At 33.2% G+C, this 19,072-nt stretch overlaps 1 protein-coding gene across 1 annotated transcript in view; it reads left to right on the top strand.

Moving 5' to 3' along the window:
* The window catches only part of LOC114325903 (ubiquitin-protein ligase E3A), a 134,490-nt gene that overhangs the window by 79,041 nt on the left and 36,377 nt on the right, over nucleotides 1-19,072 (top strand). Inside the window, exons 8-9 of the mRNA XM_028274050.2 lie at nucleotides 9,959-10,155; nucleotides 12,487-12,663. Of these exons, the coding sequence (XP_028129851.1) occupies nucleotides 9,959-10,155; nucleotides 12,487-12,663 (374 nt within the window). The remainder of the gene's footprint in view (nucleotides 1-9,958; nucleotides 10,156-12,486; nucleotides 12,664-19,072) is intronic.

The raw sequence follows: 19,072 nt of genomic DNA, 5'->3' as shown, positions 1-19,072 counted from the left end.
AGGGAAATAAGGCAAAAATATACGTTCGGAACACTTGACCGGCCAGGTTGCAAATGGATTTTTTGGATACTATATACCTATTACATTATAAATATAAAAATGTCCGTTACAGTTCGGACGATAATTTTAGTTATTAGCAAATAAGGGTCAAAAATGTCAGTTTTTGAATTTTGGTACGATTATTTGTTGCTTCGGAAGTTGCAAAATAAAACTTAAATTTCAAAAATAAAAAATTTGCTATGTGAAAACCGCATGAAAAAAGAATACTTATGTTTTCAAAGTTTTTAAAAAAATAATAAAAAGTCATTTTTATCATTCCGAAAATATTTTAGTAAAGTAGAGTCATTTTTGGCTTATAAACAATTTGAATAACTTTGTTAGTATTGACTGCAAACTAAATTAATCGATTTAGGGATGGGAAAAACCTACCGGTTATAACCTAAAACCGGTTTTTTAATTCGAAATAATCGGTTTTGCCGTTTTTTTTGTCCCGGTTATAACCGGTTTTTTCTTTTTAAAGTAATAACCGGTGAAAAACCGAATAAGTTACCTGTGGAAAAAAAATTTATTTAGAGAAAAATGAAGAAATTTCTATCTATCTTCGATCTCAATCATATGTATTATAAATAATATGCGAAGTAATTAGTAATTAACCCAAACAACCATAATTCAACTTTTATTTACTAATAGAGAACTGGACGAAATTGTCACATCAGCTTTTATGAAACAATTTTGGGAATAGTTATTTAGTTTTAGATGATAATATAGTTACGTAAAAAAGTAAGTGATCTACTTGAAATCGATATTCCAACCATCATCTAAAAATTGTTTATACTTGAGTACTTGAGACTTGAGAGTCTTGTATGAAATGTGAATACCGAAATACGATTAGGAATCTCCAATATGTAATTTTTAAATATTAGGAAATAAAAGGTAGGTATTACAAACGTATTAAAAAATATAACCTACTGAAATTTTTTGATGGCAATAGAGAAGTAAATAATGAATTGGTTTATCGAATTTATTTTAAGTAAAATATAAGTCATTTGGATATTTTTCTAAACTTGATAGATCTAAGGGACATTCGGTAGATCGGGTAGGATCATCATTTTTGAGAATATCCCAATTATTGACAACGCACTATACGCCGAAGCCGTCTACAACGAGCGACGAATCAGAGATTGGGGTACTTTCGCCCATTTTTAGGGTAATTTGAGAGCGCCTAGGAAAATTTTTATAGGTTGAATTGGTTGGGAAATTTTTCGGGAGGAAAATTGAGCAAACTAAAGTGCAATATAAATGTAACATTATAACCTATTTGCTTTTGATTAAAAAAACGAAAACCGGTTATTTGACCGGTTATAACCGCCAGGTTAAACCGTAAGTAAAAAAAACGGTATAACCGAAACCCGGTTTTTTGTTCAACAACCGCCATGCACCATCCCTAGACTTTAGGATTTAAAAAGCTGGTACTTTTACATTATTATTGTATTATCGGTTTATAACCTTCTTCGTCTTCCGATACCCGTTCGCCATTCCTCTCTGTCCGCACATTGATCTACTTACAGACCTCTTTCATCCATGGTTTTGTTTATTCCTGCCTGCCAACTTTTTCTCGGTCTACCTCTTCTTCTACCTTGCGGTTTCTAGTTTTGCACTTGTTTTGTGATTCTATCTTCATGCATTCTTTGTACGTGACCCAACCATCGTAGTTTATTTCGTTGATTTCGTCATTTATTGTATGTGTGACCTTCATTATTTCTCGTATCCGTTCATTGGTGACATGTTCTCTTCTTGATCTTCCTGCAGCTCTTCACCAAAAATCCATTTCAGTGACATCTAACATTTGTTTTGATTTTTCCTTGATATGCCATACTTCGCAGCTGTATGTTATAATGCTTTTCACTACGGCGTTATAGATTTTTTCTTGTTTTGGTTGTTTATCTGCTTGCCCCAGAGTACTGAGTTTAGGAGCCTAATTGCTTTCCTGCCCTGAGTATTTCGTTCTTTAATGGCTCCGTCCAGTGTTCCATCATTCGTGATTTTCATACCCAGGTATTTATATTCGTTACATTTACTGATTGTTTCTCCTTCTTCTATAGTCGAGAAAATGAAGCATTTTGGCTCGCAATTTTTTCGTCCAGCATGGATTTACTTGAAATTTTCACAGAGGGTAGGGAATAGTCCAAGGATCATTTTCTATATCATGCCGCTGTACGCTAAAAGCTTGGGGTGGTTGCCACCCCATCTCGGGGACGGGAATTTTTTATTATATTTTAACCACGTAAATCGATGTAAAAATGAATTCTAAGAAAAAAATGTTTTTTACATTTTCTTCGTAAAACTAGTATTTTTCGAGATATTCGCGCTTGAAAGTAACAGTTTTTCGACGAAAAAATCGACTTTTTTAGATGGTTATTTGAGAATACCTCGAAAAATATGGATTTAATCAAAAAAACTGTAGATATCAAAAATGCATCTTTTAGTAACACAAATTAAATTAAACTTAAATAATCTTTTTAAGTATAATGATAGACCTTTCAAAAAATAATAATATGAAGCTCCTAGCATGAAAATTAAGCGACTTATGATCAAAAAAGGTCGGTACCTGCTATTCTCTATGAAAAAATCAGTGAAAACAACCCCCTAACTACCCTACTGATTAAAAATTGGTCTTCACCTTTCTGTAATTCCCTTTACATTCGTATTATCAATACACCCAAGAAGTTTGACCTATTTAAAAGGCCTAATTTTAGAAAAATTGGACTTTAAAGAAAAATTGATTTTTTGCAATTTCCTATGTCACCTTTTACTTCAAAATATCTCCGAAAATACTGGAGATACGAAAAAATTATGGACTATTAAATTGTAGCTTATTATTTAATAAGTAAAATTCTCTTGTGCATGGATTTTCATTACAGTGAATAGATAGCGAGATACTATGGCTATTTGAAACCTCTATTTACGAGCAGACACCCCCTTATTTGAGTCTTTTAATCTCACCCCAATTAAAAACTAAGGGATCTTACAGAATTTAGTTTTCACGGTCTTAGAACTCTTCAAAAATCCTACAGAATTATTTTTGAAAAAACTTTTTATCGTCAAAAATGAAGGAGCCATGTTTAGAAAACGATTTTTTTTAAATATCGAATAGGCTGCTTATGGATAATTTTCAATGCATGTATAATACCACAGAACCGGTTGATATACTGGAAGATGACTAAAAAACTATTTGTATTTGTACATATTTGTAAATTCGTATTTTTTTGTAAATAAATGTTTTTGTAATTCTTTAATTCTACTTTTTTTCTGTATAGATCTATTAAACTATCTACTTATAAAAATTGTGATGTTATTAAGGGTGGTTTTTAAGGGTTGAAATATGATATTTTATCCTAAAGTATAAAACAATCATTATTTAACCAATCAAAACCAAATTTTACCCATATTAAAATTTACAATGTTTTTATATATTTTTGTCAATAAGGGGTAGGTTACACCCCTAAAATAATCAACGCCCTTAAGCATGATCTAGAATATGAAGTACAGGGTGATATGATCCTAATCCCAAATTTTTATGTAAATCGATGCAAGCCGAAATGATTCTTTTAGGATAAGTAATTTTTTATATATAGCTTCAACAAGGGTGGTTTTAAGGGTTGAAATATTATGATAGTATATCTTAAAGCATAAAACAATCATTATGTACCTAATAAAAACCAAATGTTGACAATATTAAAGTTAAAAATGTTGTTTTATAATTTTTTACAGTTAGGAGTAATTTTCACTTTTCACATTTCTATGTTTATATTTGTATTCTCCATTGCCACCCATAACTTTACCGAAGGTACACTGTCGTATGCCTTTTTCAGATCAATATAATATACGAAATGAATCTCTTGGTTAATCGCTGTTTTCTTTTCCATGACTTGTGCGATTGCAAAAAGGTGATCAATTGTAGATCTTCCGGCTCTAAATCCTGCTTGTTCTTCTGCTTCCATTTTCTTGTATTCGTCTCTATTCGGTTTTTTAAGATCCTTCCGTATATTTTGCTGATTGTTGGTGTACAGGAAATACCCATGTAGTTATCACATTGTTTTCGATGTGTACTTTTACATAAATGTTAAAAAAAACATTCACCTTGGTTAATTACGGTCAAAGTTAGCCACTTTTTTTTATTAAGAAAGCTAACTAGCGCTAGTTTGAAGTTCAAGGTATGTATATAGTTTATATGTAAAAGTTTGAGTAAACTTGAACAGAGTGGTTAATATATCTTTAAAAATAACGCCCTAACGAAATCGACTCGTGGTCGGTGGAGGGGAATTATTAAAATCCGTGCACTCAAAAAATGAAATTTATTTTTCAAAGATATGTTGCTCTTTATATCTCCAGAGATAGTTGATGGATTTTTATCATTATTTTTTTAAATTTATATATATTTCTTGTAGTCTTGGAGAGTATGTTATGTACACATATACCTACCTAACAATACAAAATGTTATGGGGCCGATAATTATGATTCTAAGACCTTCGAGTATACATATATAATTTCATAAAAATCGTTCAAGCGGTATCGGAGGATTATGGCAACTAACATTACGACAGGAGAATTTTATAGATGTAAATAAATAGATGGCTATTAAAAAATAGGGTCTTGGTGATAGAAGGGTGAAAATTAAGGGTTGTATATATATTTTTAATGGTACATACTATAAAATTAAGGTAGACAATTTTTTCTAAAACAATAAAAAAGTGGCAGAGGGTAACCCCCTTATAACTTATGGGTATAAATAATAGATTACAATCTCTTTTCAATCCTACAGAATATATGTGTAAAATTTCATAAAAATCTGCCAAGCCGTTTCGGAGGAATATGATAACTAACACTGTTACAGGAGACTTTCATGTATATAGAAGTAACTGTAAATTAAATAAGTAATAAAAGTGGCTTAATTTGCTCGTAATTAACCTAGGCGAAAAGTTTATTTTTTTAAATTCGTGTCAAAATATCAGCTTTTCAAATCCCAACGCAGATTTAGTCAATATGTTAATATGGTTATTCAAATTGTTTATAAGCCAAAAATGATTCTACTTTCGTAAAATGTTTTCAGAATGGTAAAAATGACTTCTTATTGATTTTTTAAATAAGTTGAAAATGTAAGTATTCTTCTTTTATGTGGTTTCCACAGAATTGCTGTATCATTATTATTTTCTGAACAACAACATTGCAAAAAAGTTCTTTGTGATAAACAAATCGAATGCAATTTAAACTAATTGACAAGTCGTCTTGCATTTTTTTATGCATTATGTGGACTGTTTGACTCAACATTTCATGCAATATCAAAGTCTTAAGTTCATTTTTGCAAAAGTTATAGCAATTTCTTTATTTTCGAAATTTAGTTTTATTTTGCAATTTCCGAAGTAACAAATAATCAGAACAAAACTCAAAAACTTCCATTTTAAACCTTTGCTTATCTACTAAAAGATGAATAATCTAAATAAGATATTTAATTACGTTATTTTTACCTGTAGCCATTTAAACGAAAAAATTGTCATATTTGACCCTTATTTGTTAATAATTAAAACTCTCGTCCGAACTGTGACGGGCATTGTTGTATTTATAATGTAATAGGTATAACTCTAAAAGAACCATTTCTACCTGGCTGGTCAAGTGTCCTGATAAAAACCTTATTTTAAGGAAAAGTAGTAGAAAGGAAATACAAAGAAAAATATAGCGGTTAAAAAGCAAGCCAGAAAAGACAAAAGATACTACGTAAATCATATGGTAAAAATGTCAGAAAAAGTTGCGCAAGAAAACGACCATCAAATACAGTACAATATCATCCGAAATTTGACAGGGAAAACACTAAACAGTAATAAACAAATCAAAGATAAACAAGGAAATAATATAATTAAATCAGAACATAAAATAATACAAAGATGAAAAGAACCCTGCGAGGAAATATATTCCAAACACCACATATAGACGGAGATAATGTAATACAGGAAATAAACATTAGAACAGTTGAAATTACCAAAGAAGAAATACAAAACACACTGAATCAACTAAAAAAATGGCAAAGCCGCTGAAAGCGACAAACTACCGATAGATTTAATAAAGGCGGACGCAAACGAATCAGTACAAATGTTACACAAATTCTTTAACAAGATATGGGCCGACCAGGAGCTCCCACAGAAATGGAACGTGGGTTTAACCATTAAGATACCAAAAAAGGGCGATTTAAATAAATGCGAGAATTGGCGAGAAATAACACTGCTAAGTGCCACATTCAAAATAATGTCAAATATCATATTGAATAGACTGAAGCCAGAAATAGACAAGAAACTAAGACTAAGAAACAACCAAGAAGGTTTTCGCGCAAAACGCTCCACTATCGACCACATTTGTATTATATCTGTACCTACCTCTGTATCTTGTCCCTGTACCTCTGTATCTCTTGTACTCTATAATTATCTTGGAACAAGCTGGTGAATGGCAAAAAAATATAAACATGTTTACTTTCACTTTGACTTTGAAAAGGCCTTCGATGGTATAAACAGAGAACAAATGTGGAAGATGCTAAAACTATGGACTACCGATAAAATAAATCAACTTAATCAGACTATTTTACAGGAAATATAGAGCCAGACTAGAACATGCGGGAAAAATGGTAGTAGATATAGCTATACAAAGCGGAGTTAAACAAAAATGTGTGCTATCCCCGACAATATTTATAATAAAAGCGGACTGAATCATGCAGAAAATAAGCGATAATAAAACAGGTATTAGATGGAAATTGCATAACTAGTTGGACGATTTGTAGTTCGCAGATGACATTTGTCCCCTAATCGAACATAGCAGCCATAAGCAAAAGAAGATCGACAAGCTTGCAAAATACTCCCAAGATAATGGGCCTGAAGATAAAGACAAAAAAAAACCAAACTTAAAAAAAAACAGCAACCAAGAAACTAAAATTAAAATACAAGGAAGACAAATACAGGAGGTATGTAGATAACTTTACATATCTGGGATCGATCATGGAAAAAAGGCGCTAGTAGAGCAGTTGTAGAAAAAAGGATAGTAAAGGCACAATATGCACTCATTATATAATCATATAATGCATTAAGGTGATACAGTAGCGATCAACAAGTAGCCAAAACGCGTTCCAAGATTGCGGCTCTAATTTTGAATATTTTTTCGAGATATTTGGCACACGTATTCGTAATATAATAAAGAATGGCGGTACAGAGCCCAATTTGAAAAATATATTAATATGTGGAAATTACTCTGCAATTAAATACAATATTAAAAAAAACGAGCCTGTACCGCCATTAAGAAGAACAAAAAAATACACTTTCTTCAAATAAACTTTTTTTCCGATGCCTAGATTTTGTGTCATTTTGGAACTACTAATGAAATAAAAAATTTTAGTAGTTCCAAAATTACACAAAATCTAGGCATCGGATAAACAAGTTTATTTGAAGGAAGTGTATTTTTTGTTCTTCTTAATGGCAGTACAGGCTCGTTTTTTTAATATTGTATTTAATTACAGAGTAATTTCTACATATTAATATATTTTTCAAATTGGGCTCTGTACCGCCATTCTTTATTATATTACGAATGCGTGTGCCAAATATTTCGAAAAAATATTCAAAATTACAGCCGCAATCTTGGAACGCATTTTCGTTACCTGTTGATCGCTACTGTTTCCTCTTAAGGAAAATCTGGAACACAGGCGATATATCACAGTTAACCAAAATCTAAATATTAATAGCTGGAGAAGAACTGTTACAAGAGATCATGAAAGAATTGGCGTTGAGATGAAGAGAAGTCAAACAAAGAGCGAGAAACAGAGAGCAATGGAAAATACTTGTATAGCAAATTTCGAAAGAATAAAACAGAAAAGAATGCGCTAATCCTGCGAATCAGCCATCTTTGATTTTTGGCTAAGAAACGCAAGAGCGCCCAATACTTCATAATAAGGGAAGGTATTACAGGGAGAGGGAGAGAGAGAGAGAGAGAGAGAGGGAGAGAGAAAGAGAGAGAGAGAGAGAGAGAGAGAAACAATACTGATTATTTATCAAAATAAAATTTAAGGTAAACCTAACCTAACCTATCGAAAGGCTCATCAAACAATTATTAACTAAAAAAAAAAAACATTTGTCAAGGGTATATAGTGGTATTAGGTATATTACATTCTAACTTATTCCATCGAAATCTTCCGAAATCCATAATCTTCTATCGAAATAAAATAGAAAATTTTAAAGTCTAGAAAATACATTATTCATAACTACAACCAAGAAATAAGTTTTTCTAACCTGATTTAAGAGTATAAAAACGAAAACAAAGAATTTACAGCAAATCTTTATCGTACATCCGAGCAAACCACCTAGTTGGCAAAAGTTATAAATAGAATTTGTCTGGGTTCTTCAACTAAATTCTCACGTAAACACGACCAAGGTTAAATATTTTACTTGCTATTATAAGTACATTGTTGCCAGTATAACGGATGCCAAAGCTAGCGCTAACTGTATGGAATCATTCTTGTTAATATACACGCTGTATATTGATCGGAAGTCACGAAGAGTCAAAACTATACAGAAGCCACGAGGGACGCAAATGCAATATATATATATATATATATATATATATATATACTATGTGCTTATACGTTTTTCACATCGGAGCGGATCTTTTTAACTTAGCCTCATCGGAGCACCTGTATAGAGACACTGAACTGGAATCAAATATTTTCATCTCTTCGGTGTAATTACCAAATATGAAACTAGCACCATCTATTAATAGTTGAAGAGATGAAAATATTTGATTCCAGTTCAGTGCCTCAAATCATATAAACAACAATAAACAATTCCATAGGAAATCACCGACCACAGTCCATCAAAACACGAGGCCATAAATAAGCCCACACCTGTTTACCAGACAGCATTTATCAAGCATTCATCTACCAGACGTCGCTCCGTCCAAATCTAATTAAATTTATTATTATTGTTAGTAGTTTGGTAGAATATATTATAAATGTATTTTTAAAATAAAACTTTTTAAAAAAGAAGTTTCTTCGAAAATAAACTTAATTCTCTACACAGGTTCTCCGATGAGGCTAAGTTAAAGGCGAAATACGTATAAGCACATAGTAGAGACCCTTTTCTGTAATCAAACCTGAATCATATTTACTTTCAATATACTATTCTTAAATAGTTAGATATACAGGGTGTCCAGAAACTCTACCGACAAACGAAAACAGGAGATTCCTCAGATAATTATAAGACAATTTAACCCAATTCACCTAGTCCGAAAATGCTTCATAAGGGAGCTAGAGCTCTTTGAAAATGGCGTCTTGTAATTAGTTTTTCTTAAATACCTCCAGAACGCTTCAATTTAGAAAAACGAAAATCGGTATGTGTATTTATCTGTCAGAGATTCCATCCATTGCGTGTAACGTTCCATATTGGGACCGTGCAAGTTCGGAAAAGCGACACCTATTTCTACGCTCTGAACTTTTATTCGCACTTTTAATTATATTGGCCAATCATATGGTCCTGGTTACTGGATAATTGTCAAGGCCATAGTCCAAAAAAATAATAAGAAGAAAAAATAAGATTTAGGTTGTGTTATTCAAACGTAAACAATTGTATGTAGTAAATAAAATTAGTTATTAAAATGCAGTATTGCAAGCAAAATACAATTAATTAAATTTACCTTTATATAATAATTGCATATCATATCAATATTGTGAAGCAATATATAATTTTTCTTCTTAAATGACAATAGGTATGAAATGTACGTCAATTTGACAATTTCAGTTGACAATATGAATTATTTAAGAAAGTTGCAATATTTCTCCGCTATTCGCGCACGATCGTTTCGCGTATCCCTTCCAAGTACTTGCACACCGCGAATAGTGTAAACTTTTTAATAGTTTTTTACTGTTACTTCTAGGGAAATTTAGTTTTATGCATTATCCATTCATCCTTACACCAGCGACAAAAACAATGGGCTTATATTTCGATAATAGGATACGAATGTATTCGGAAAGGAGGATTAGTTTTTTACAAGCTTTCACCGGGTTACCGTCACAACCATTTTTAAAATTAAAAGTGAGAAGGGATCATATCATCGATGACGCTCTCGTGGAGGTACGTATGCAATATTTTAATTCAGTTTTTAGACGTTTTTAGATTTGTGACAACAATAATGAATGGTTTGTTAATGATATACTTAGGTATATGTCCTCATTAATTTACTTTTAAGTAAGTAGGCTGAACACACCACCAGTTTCTTCTCTCTTCCGTGGTTATAGTTAGAATACTTTTGGCAATATCATCGGTGCAGATCACTGTGATTAGTGTAGAATCTACTCTCTTACCTTTTCCTTATAGATTTAGGTGTGTATAAAACCTTACCTGGTTTAGTTGAAAAGTCGGCCATCTTCTCACCTATCCTCCAGGGCCCCTGCAGGAGGACAACATCAATTACTTCTTGTTCCACTCTTGTAACCAGCGTTGCCGATGCGGCTTTTGCGTATTGACGATTGGCCTGCAGGAGCCTTATTTCTCACGAGCCACGAAGAGTTGTCCGGTTCTGATTCCGTGGACTTTCCTTCTTCTAATAATTGATGGATTCGACCGTTACTTGATGGAAGTTCATTTTATCTAACAATAAAACACTGAAAACGTTTGTTTTCTATACTTCCACAAAATTTATTATAACTATGTGACTACAGCTGTTTCGGCAGAGTGCCTTTCTGAAGTGATTTCGTTTACTACGTGTTTGCATTTTTAAAGTGTTTAACTGAAGAGGTTGAGGAGTGGGGAGCTGTTTGTCTCGAGGTGATCATTCAGAATTATATCTGTATTTTTTAATTTATTAATTTCCATAGATTCTAATAAAGATAGCTTAAAGCCTTTATTTTGAATATGCAAAATTTGAAAATCTTCATTAAAATAATGATTATGATCTAGAAGATGAAGTGCGTATGTAGAAGTGTCTGTTTTTCTATTGTTGAAAGCCCTTTTATGTTCTGCTATCCGTTTGTCAGAGGTTCTGCCAGTATGACCGATGTAAGTTTTCGGACAGTCACCACAAATTAGTTTGTAGACACCACTCTGCAGTTGTTTTCTCTTTCGGCTCTTATTGTTCTTAATATATTAGCTTAAGTTGTTGTTTGTTCTGAAAGCTGGTGTTATTCTTTTCTTTTTTATGTATCTGGCTATTTTTGTTGTTATCTTGCCAGTATATGTGATAGAGCAGAAGGTACTGGGTTCTTTCTGTGGTGGTGGATAGACTAATTTCAGGGCTTTCTTATGGAGTTTTTGGTTTAAAATTTTATTAATTGTTTGTTCGTTTTAGCCATTGTTTACTGCTATTTGTTTAATGATGTTCAGTTCTATTTAGTTATTTTTTGACATGGGAATGTCTGTCAGTCTATGTATCATGCTATGGTAGGCTGCTAATTTGTGTTGTGTAGGATGGGATGATGAATTGTGTATAGTTGTGTCAGTATGGGTAGGTTTATGATATACGGAGAACTCATGTTTGTTGTGTAGACATCTAGAAAGTTTATGGACTTATTCTGTTCTGTTTCTATTGTAAACTCAATATTACTATGAAGTGAATTAATGTATGATAGATATTGGTCAAGTTGCCTGTTAGTTCCTGTAAAGCATACTAGTGTATCATCCACGTATCTCCACCAATATAAGAACTGTTTAAATAAAGGATGTTTAGAAATAGTTGTTTCAAACGGGTTCATTCCTTCTTCTGTGTGTACAACACATTCTTGGACAGTAGTCACAAGTGGGCTGGTTCCTCCTGAAGAACGTTGTTTCTCTTCCTGAACCTCCGTATTTAGTTAATTTTCCCCTGTTTCGCTGGAGCGAGTTGTTACTGACTCTTTTTTTCGCTAGCCCATATTGGGCTCACGAGTAGCTAGGGAAAGGCAGTCCACCTCTCACAGAGCCCGATTGCAAGGGTATCGCAGAGCCCCGATTGCGAGAGTACGGTCTAAATACGATGGGGTGGGACCTGTTTCCCCAAAGAAACCGTTTGTGGCACTGTCACCCTAGTACCTTATAGGGTTAAGGGTAATGTGAGGGTATGACACCAAGTCAAACGATCACCATAATTTGACTTGGTGATGGTTTAGCGACTATCTCCAGTCTAGAAGGTACAAATTTCGTCTCCGTTCGCAAAGACTCCGTACCCTTGGGATTAATTCCTTCCCCGCTCAGCTTTATGGTGATTAGAAAAGGAACACATTCCTCGGCCCCTCTTAATATGTTTAATATCGTTCCATGTTGTACTCTAAATTACAATTCTTTCCAGTGCAGTTTTTTTCAGGCTGCCAACAATGCACAGGATTTGAATAACTTAAACGGTACTTCTTATGTCTAACCAGAGGTAGATTATAATTATTCAATTCATGTGGTTATAATGTAACTTAAAGGCAATTTTTAATTTTATTTTAGCTGGAAATGATCTCCATGGACAATCCTAGCGATCTTAAAAAGCAGTTGGTGGTAGAATTTGAAGGTGAACAAGGTATTGATGAAGGAGGAGTTTCGAAGGAATTTTTTCAATTAGTTATAGAAGAAATTTTTAATCCTGACTATGCGATGTTCGCTATTCAACCAGAATCACAAACAGTAAGTAAACATTTTCAAAAATGAATAACCATTTTCAATTTCGTTGCAAAACGAAAATACAGCCGAACCATATTCCAGTCCAATCAGAGAGTGCTGCAAGCACCTCTACCGGTTTCGAAACTTATTAGTCTCTCATCAGGAGGCACATATGCTGCTCTCCCTGATCCAACCAAAACAAACCGCAGCGTGCAGTCCCGAATCGCAACGAACGAAATGGCATAGATGCCCTAGCGGCAACTGCTAGCAAAAGACTAAGTTTTCACTCTAATGGCATATAACATATCCCACCAGAATGAAAACAATGGGAACCTTCTCTGGTTACACCTCCGAGGCTTCTACAATTTGCAAGCCATACGGATGCTGAGACTAAGGAAGATGAGGGAATTCTACAATTTACAATTCACGTCACATCTGCTCAGCGCGGTAAAGTTCCAACGAGACTGGTTCCCTTCATACTCCACACAGAGTAAATGTAAATCAAAAATGAATAACCATTTTCAATTTCGTTGCAAAATGAAAATACAGCCGAACCATATTCCAGTCCAATCAGAGAGTGCTGCAAGCACCTCTATCGGTTTCGAAACTTATTAGTCTCTCATCAGGAGGCACATATGCTGCTCTCCCTGATCCAACCAAAACAAACCCCAGCGTGCAGTCCCGAATCGCAACGAACGAAATGGCATAGATGCCCTAGCGGCAACTGCTAGCAAAAGACTAAGTTTTCACTCTAATGGCATATAACATATCCCACCAGAATGAAAACAATGGGAACCTTCTCTGGTTACACCTCCGAGGCTTCTACAATTTGCAAGCCATACGGATGCTGAGACTAAGGAAGATGAGGGAATTCTACAATTTACAATTCACGTCACATCTGCTCAGCGCGGTAAAGTTCCAACGAGACTGGTTCCCTTCATACTCCACACAGAGTAAATGTAAATCAAAAATGAATAACCATTTTCAATTTCGTTGCAAAACGAAAATACAGCCGAACCATATTCTAGTCTTTTAAACATTTTCAAATTACGCCAGTCAATGAGAACAAGATCAAAATATTACCTCCGAATTCTATCCTACTGCATGAATTTTAATGGAAGTTTGGGAATAGCCTCTACTTATCTCCTAATTCAAAGTCTACCCTATATACTATGGCTAGAGAACCTAATTCTAAGTAAAAACTGTTCTATATTTTTTTTAACTCAATACTTTTTGTGTTATTCGTGGTTGAAAATTGGCCATTTTCATTGAACGGTTTTTTGCGAATACCTTAAAAACTATGCATCTAACTACAAAAACTATATGAAACATTTTTGTAGCTTATAAAAAAACAAAGAGATTCGTTTCTTCATAAATCTTCTAGCTATAATATAAAAAGAGATATGGTGGGGGAAAAGAGTTTGTTTTTTTGGTGCATGATCAAATCGGTGTATTAAATTTGAAATAACAGAGAAACGGTCGATTTTAGGTGTACAATGCTATCAATACCTTTTGTAGTATGCTTTTTCTCATGAGCATCTTTCAGTGCGTCACAGTTTTTCGATTTCATTCTAACGCATTAAATTGTATGTGACAGAAAAAAACGCACGTCGGTGATTACATTTCATCGGTGACATTTATAATATTTATTCTAGTTGTCAATAGATGGTGCTATAATCGAAAAAAAATTATTTACGAATTAAATAATATATCTACGAATATAATCTGTACAATTTATAAGACTATACAAATCAAAGAAAATACCATTTTATAAATGCAATCAACACAATTGATTTGTTTTTATGCCAAATTGCAAATAAAATTTGACAACTGTCAGATTTAACTAAAATATCATGTCACTAAAATGTATATTATCACGGACTTACCTTTTTTTCTATCATTTGTGACGCACTGAAAAATGCTCATGAAAAGAAGCATACTTGAAAAGACCTTTAAAATGAGCAATATTAAGAGCAAGGACACACCAGGCGGCGCGCGTCGAATCGACGTCGAGGCAGCGTAAAACACATGGCGCGGTATAACAGCGGCAGCTATGCTACGATTTAAAGTATTTGTATTTCGTTGTTGCCAAATTTAGTCGCGTGTTGGCTGCTGTACGATACGATGTCTGAAAGTTATTACGATTTGTCTTTTGTAATAAATACAAGTTTATTTTATCTTAGATTAAAGAAAAAAAGAAACGCAGATATTGGATACATCCCATCATAAAGGAACGAAATTATAAGAGATTTTTTACACATTATATTAACGAAATTAATATAATAAAGGCCCAGAGATGTTTTTTAATTTTACAAGAATGTTTAAATAATATTTTCAGGAGTTATTAGTGAGTATTAAAAAGCCGTGTTCAAGAAATAACACCGTTATGAGGGAAAGCATATCACCTAAGAAAAACTATTTATAACGCCAAGAGGCATTCCATTCTATGGTACGCCACTGAGCAAATACAGGTGTTAAATTGATTAAAAAAATTATTCAAATTAAAGCCAAAGTACGTATCGAGAAAGACGAAAACCAGAATATACAAAACCGTAATAAGAGCAACAGCCACCTACGGATGTGAGACATGGGTGTTAAATAAAACAGAAGAAAAAAAGATATAGAGTTGAGAACGGAACGTGCTAAGAGCTATTTTCAGGGGAAAGAATACAGATATAGAAGACGGCTGGCATAGAAGCACCAATCAAGAATTAAGGATGCTTTACAAGGAACCAAGTGTAACAAGATACACAAAGTCATAAAGAATCAGGTGGGCAGGTCATGTCGAGGGGATGGATAAGGGAAGAATGCCAAAGATGGTACTGCACAGAAGACCAGTTGGGACTAGGAGACGAGGTAGACCAAGAAAAAGACGGCAAGAAAGTTTCAGGAAGGTGTAGTATCGATGGAAATTACACACTGGAAAGAGGAGCTGAAAAATAGGATATAGTGGAGAACCATAGTTCAGCAATTTTTACATAGACATCAAATAAAATTATATATAAATTATTAGCATAAACTGTATTATCTAAAATTGTAAATACAAGGCCTGTAGAGCATAATAAATAAATAAATAAAATAATAAATAATAATAAATAAGTTTTTTTTATTATTTTGTTTGAATATTCATCAATGCGCATATCCCAAATAGCGGGTCTCATCTGAATTTCATTAATTAATTTTTCTACATGTGTATTTCCCATCACAAAAACACGATCTGACAACATTCACTACAGAATTCGCTAGAAAACAGCTGAAACGTGGTTGCACCACGATACACGCATTTATGATATGCCGTCGAAGTCATAAAACCGATTGGCGGTGGATGGGTTCCAGGATATGTCGCCAGATAGCCGCTGCATCGAAAATTTTAAGAGCGTCTGGTGTGTGTTACTGCATCAAAGTATAGTAAGGGATGCGTCGCTATCGACATCTCAGCGGGGGTTCAGTCGACGTACGCCGCCCCGTCTGTGTTACCTCTAAATGTCGATTACATTTAAACTAAGCGAGATATGCTGCAAAAAAAATTGATGACTAATGTATTTTAAGAAAAAATTAGAAATACATTTAACCCCTCATCCACCATAATTTAAATGCATCGTTTTCCTACTACATTACCTTTTATTATAGTGTTATTACTATGTATGTTCAAAAAGTTGGACGGGTTTAAAATGAATGGTTTTTGAAAAAAAATAAGATCAAATTATAGAGCGCATTTTTAAATTTTCTTAAAAATCTTCCTTTTTCTCTATGTAACTTAAAAATGATAAGAGATACATACAGTAATGAAAAACAAAATTTTTATCTAAAAAAACCCTACATTTTTGTACGATATCTTTTTTTCGTATCTCTATCATTTTCGAGTTACATTGATAAAAAGGAAGATTTTTAAGAAAATTTAAAAATGTGCTCTATAATTCGATCTTATTTTTTCAAAAACCATTCATTTTAAACCCGACCAACTTTTTGAACATAGAAATAACACTATAATAAAAGATATTGTAGAAGGAAAATGATGCCTTTAAATTCTGGTGGATTAGGGGTTAAATATACTTCTCATTTTTTCTTAAAATACATTAATCATCAATTTTTTTGCGGCATATCTCGCTTAGTTTGAATGTAATCGACATTTAGTATTGCTCATTTCAAAGGTCTTTTCAAGAACTATAAAATATATTGGTAGCATTATACACCTATCGTGTATAATCGTTTCTCTGTTATTTCAAGTTAAATACACCGATTTGAGCATGCACCAAAAAAACAAACTATTTTCACCTACCATATCTCTTTGTTTTTTTATGAGCTACAAAAATGTTTGATATAGTTTTTCAGTTAGATACTTAGTTTTTAAGGTATTCGAAAAACCGTTTGAAAATGTGTCATTTTTCAATGAAAATGGCCAATTTTCAACCACGAGATTCAAAAACTATTTAGTTTTCAAAAAAAATTATAGAACAGTTTTTGCTTAGAATTAGGTTCTCTAGCCACTTCGTGATTATTTGGACCAACAAATTTTCCACCCCCTTGAAGGGGTGTGAACTGCCCCCAAGATAAAAGCGCCATAGTATATAGGGTAGACTTTTTTCTTGAGCTATTCTCTACTTACTATGAAAATATCAAGTAAATCGATGTAGTAGGGTGGAATTTGGAACCAAATACCCTCATTGACTGCCCTAAATATGCATTATTTGATAACTCATTCTCACTGAGGCAAAGAGGAACACTTTTCATTGTTAGTCAATCGAAACTCTTCACTTGTTGTTATTTTATCAATTTATATGTTTGAAAACATTCCTCTTATCAGCTGTAACCAATCACAACCCTTTATTAGAATAATAGGTAATTGAACACCCTCCTTAACAAAATGTTTACTTAGAAAACAAAGCAACTAGTTTAGATATATGGCAATTTAAGGAACATAAAATGGGACAAATAGGTTATACTTATTCTAGATACATTTTTCAAAATATGTTTCTCCACGTAATAATTTTAATTACAACTGTAATAAAAATTGGTTTCAACATTTACAAAAATAAACAAAATAATCTAATTTTCACGTTATGAATTGTACCGTTACGAATTTGTATAGTTACGAACTGTCGCCGTTACGAAGTGTCGCCGTTATGTATTGACGTCATTACGAATTGTTCGTTACCATTTAAGGGTAATTGGACGGCGTTATGCAGAAAGCTACCAACCCTCAATAGTGGCAAACTGAGATAATCAAGTTTAAAGTTTTTATTGATTTAAAAAATCTGTAGGATATGTTGCTACTACTTTGTAACTTTTTTTTGACTGTGAATAAATATTCTGGTATTTTCTACATGTTTAAATATTTTAATCGTAAATTAAAAAGAGAAATGGCAAATTTTTGTGGATTGGTAGGTTTCTGCATTTTGCAAAGTGGGAAATTAATACCAACAATATTAAATTAAAACAACAGTAAAGTAAGAAAAAATAATTTTTATTTACAGAAAAGTTAAGGATATGAATATTTAACGTATTAATTTAATACATTTTAATATTAATCTGCTTCATCCACTTCAAAATTTAAATCCTCAACATCTTCAGTTACATTGGCACCCTGCAAATTTTGGTAAAAAGTCAATGCATCAGTAGGAATAAGGTGTATCATTTCCTTTAAATTTTGTAATTTCGCCTCAGCGATAGGTGTTCCGTTAGGCCACAGTGGTATTAAATCGCTAAAAATTTCTTCGTTAGCAGTTCTACCCCGAGAAGATTTTTTGATGAAATATTTTGATACGGTTGTGAAAAATCGTGTTGTATCATTAGCCGAAATGGGTCAGACTTTTCTATTTTGATTGACCTAATCTTCAACCAATTAATTTTTTCTATATCTTCGGTCACTTTGCGATTAGTAATTTTTTTCTCAATGTTTATTACGCCTAAAAAATCTTCGACGTGCAGTTGGGTTACTACCAATGGTCTCTGCTTTCTACAAGAACGCATTACCTCGATATAGTCATTTGGGGCATATAATATTTGCTGTCGTTTAAGAGCCGACCCAATATCACTGGAATCAGTGTCGTTGGGCAAAAAACTATGACCAGAACAGAGATATTTTACGGTAATGCTTTCTAGGTTTATGCGTGTCCCATGCAAAATTGATTTAAGCATAAGTATTAACTTAATATTTCGATTTTGCCCACCGCAAGAATCACACCAAAGCGTAAGAGGTTTTCTGGAGTTAATTTAGTTCTTGGGCGCCCCTTCCAGCTGAACCTTCTACCCAAACGTAGCAGTATCCTCCATTTTCTTTAGAACTGTGTATTCCTGCATTATACACCCACAACTGACGCTTATAAAATACGATGCCTGTAGGTATTCTGGGAAGCGGTAGGGTTTTTTCCAAGTCAAAACTTAAACACTCTTGATCTGTTTGTTCAGTCGCTATCTTGAAATCACCTCTTCT

This window comes from Diabrotica virgifera, chromosome 6 (genome assembly GCF_917563875.1).
Source record: "Diabrotica virgifera virgifera chromosome 6, PGI_DIABVI_V3a".
Taxonomy (NCBI): Eukaryota; Metazoa; Arthropoda; class Insecta; order Coleoptera; family Chrysomelidae; genus Diabrotica; species Diabrotica virgifera.
The sequence above is the reverse complement of the archived record's forward strand: the minus strand, read 5'-3'. Positions and strand labels throughout refer to the sequence as shown.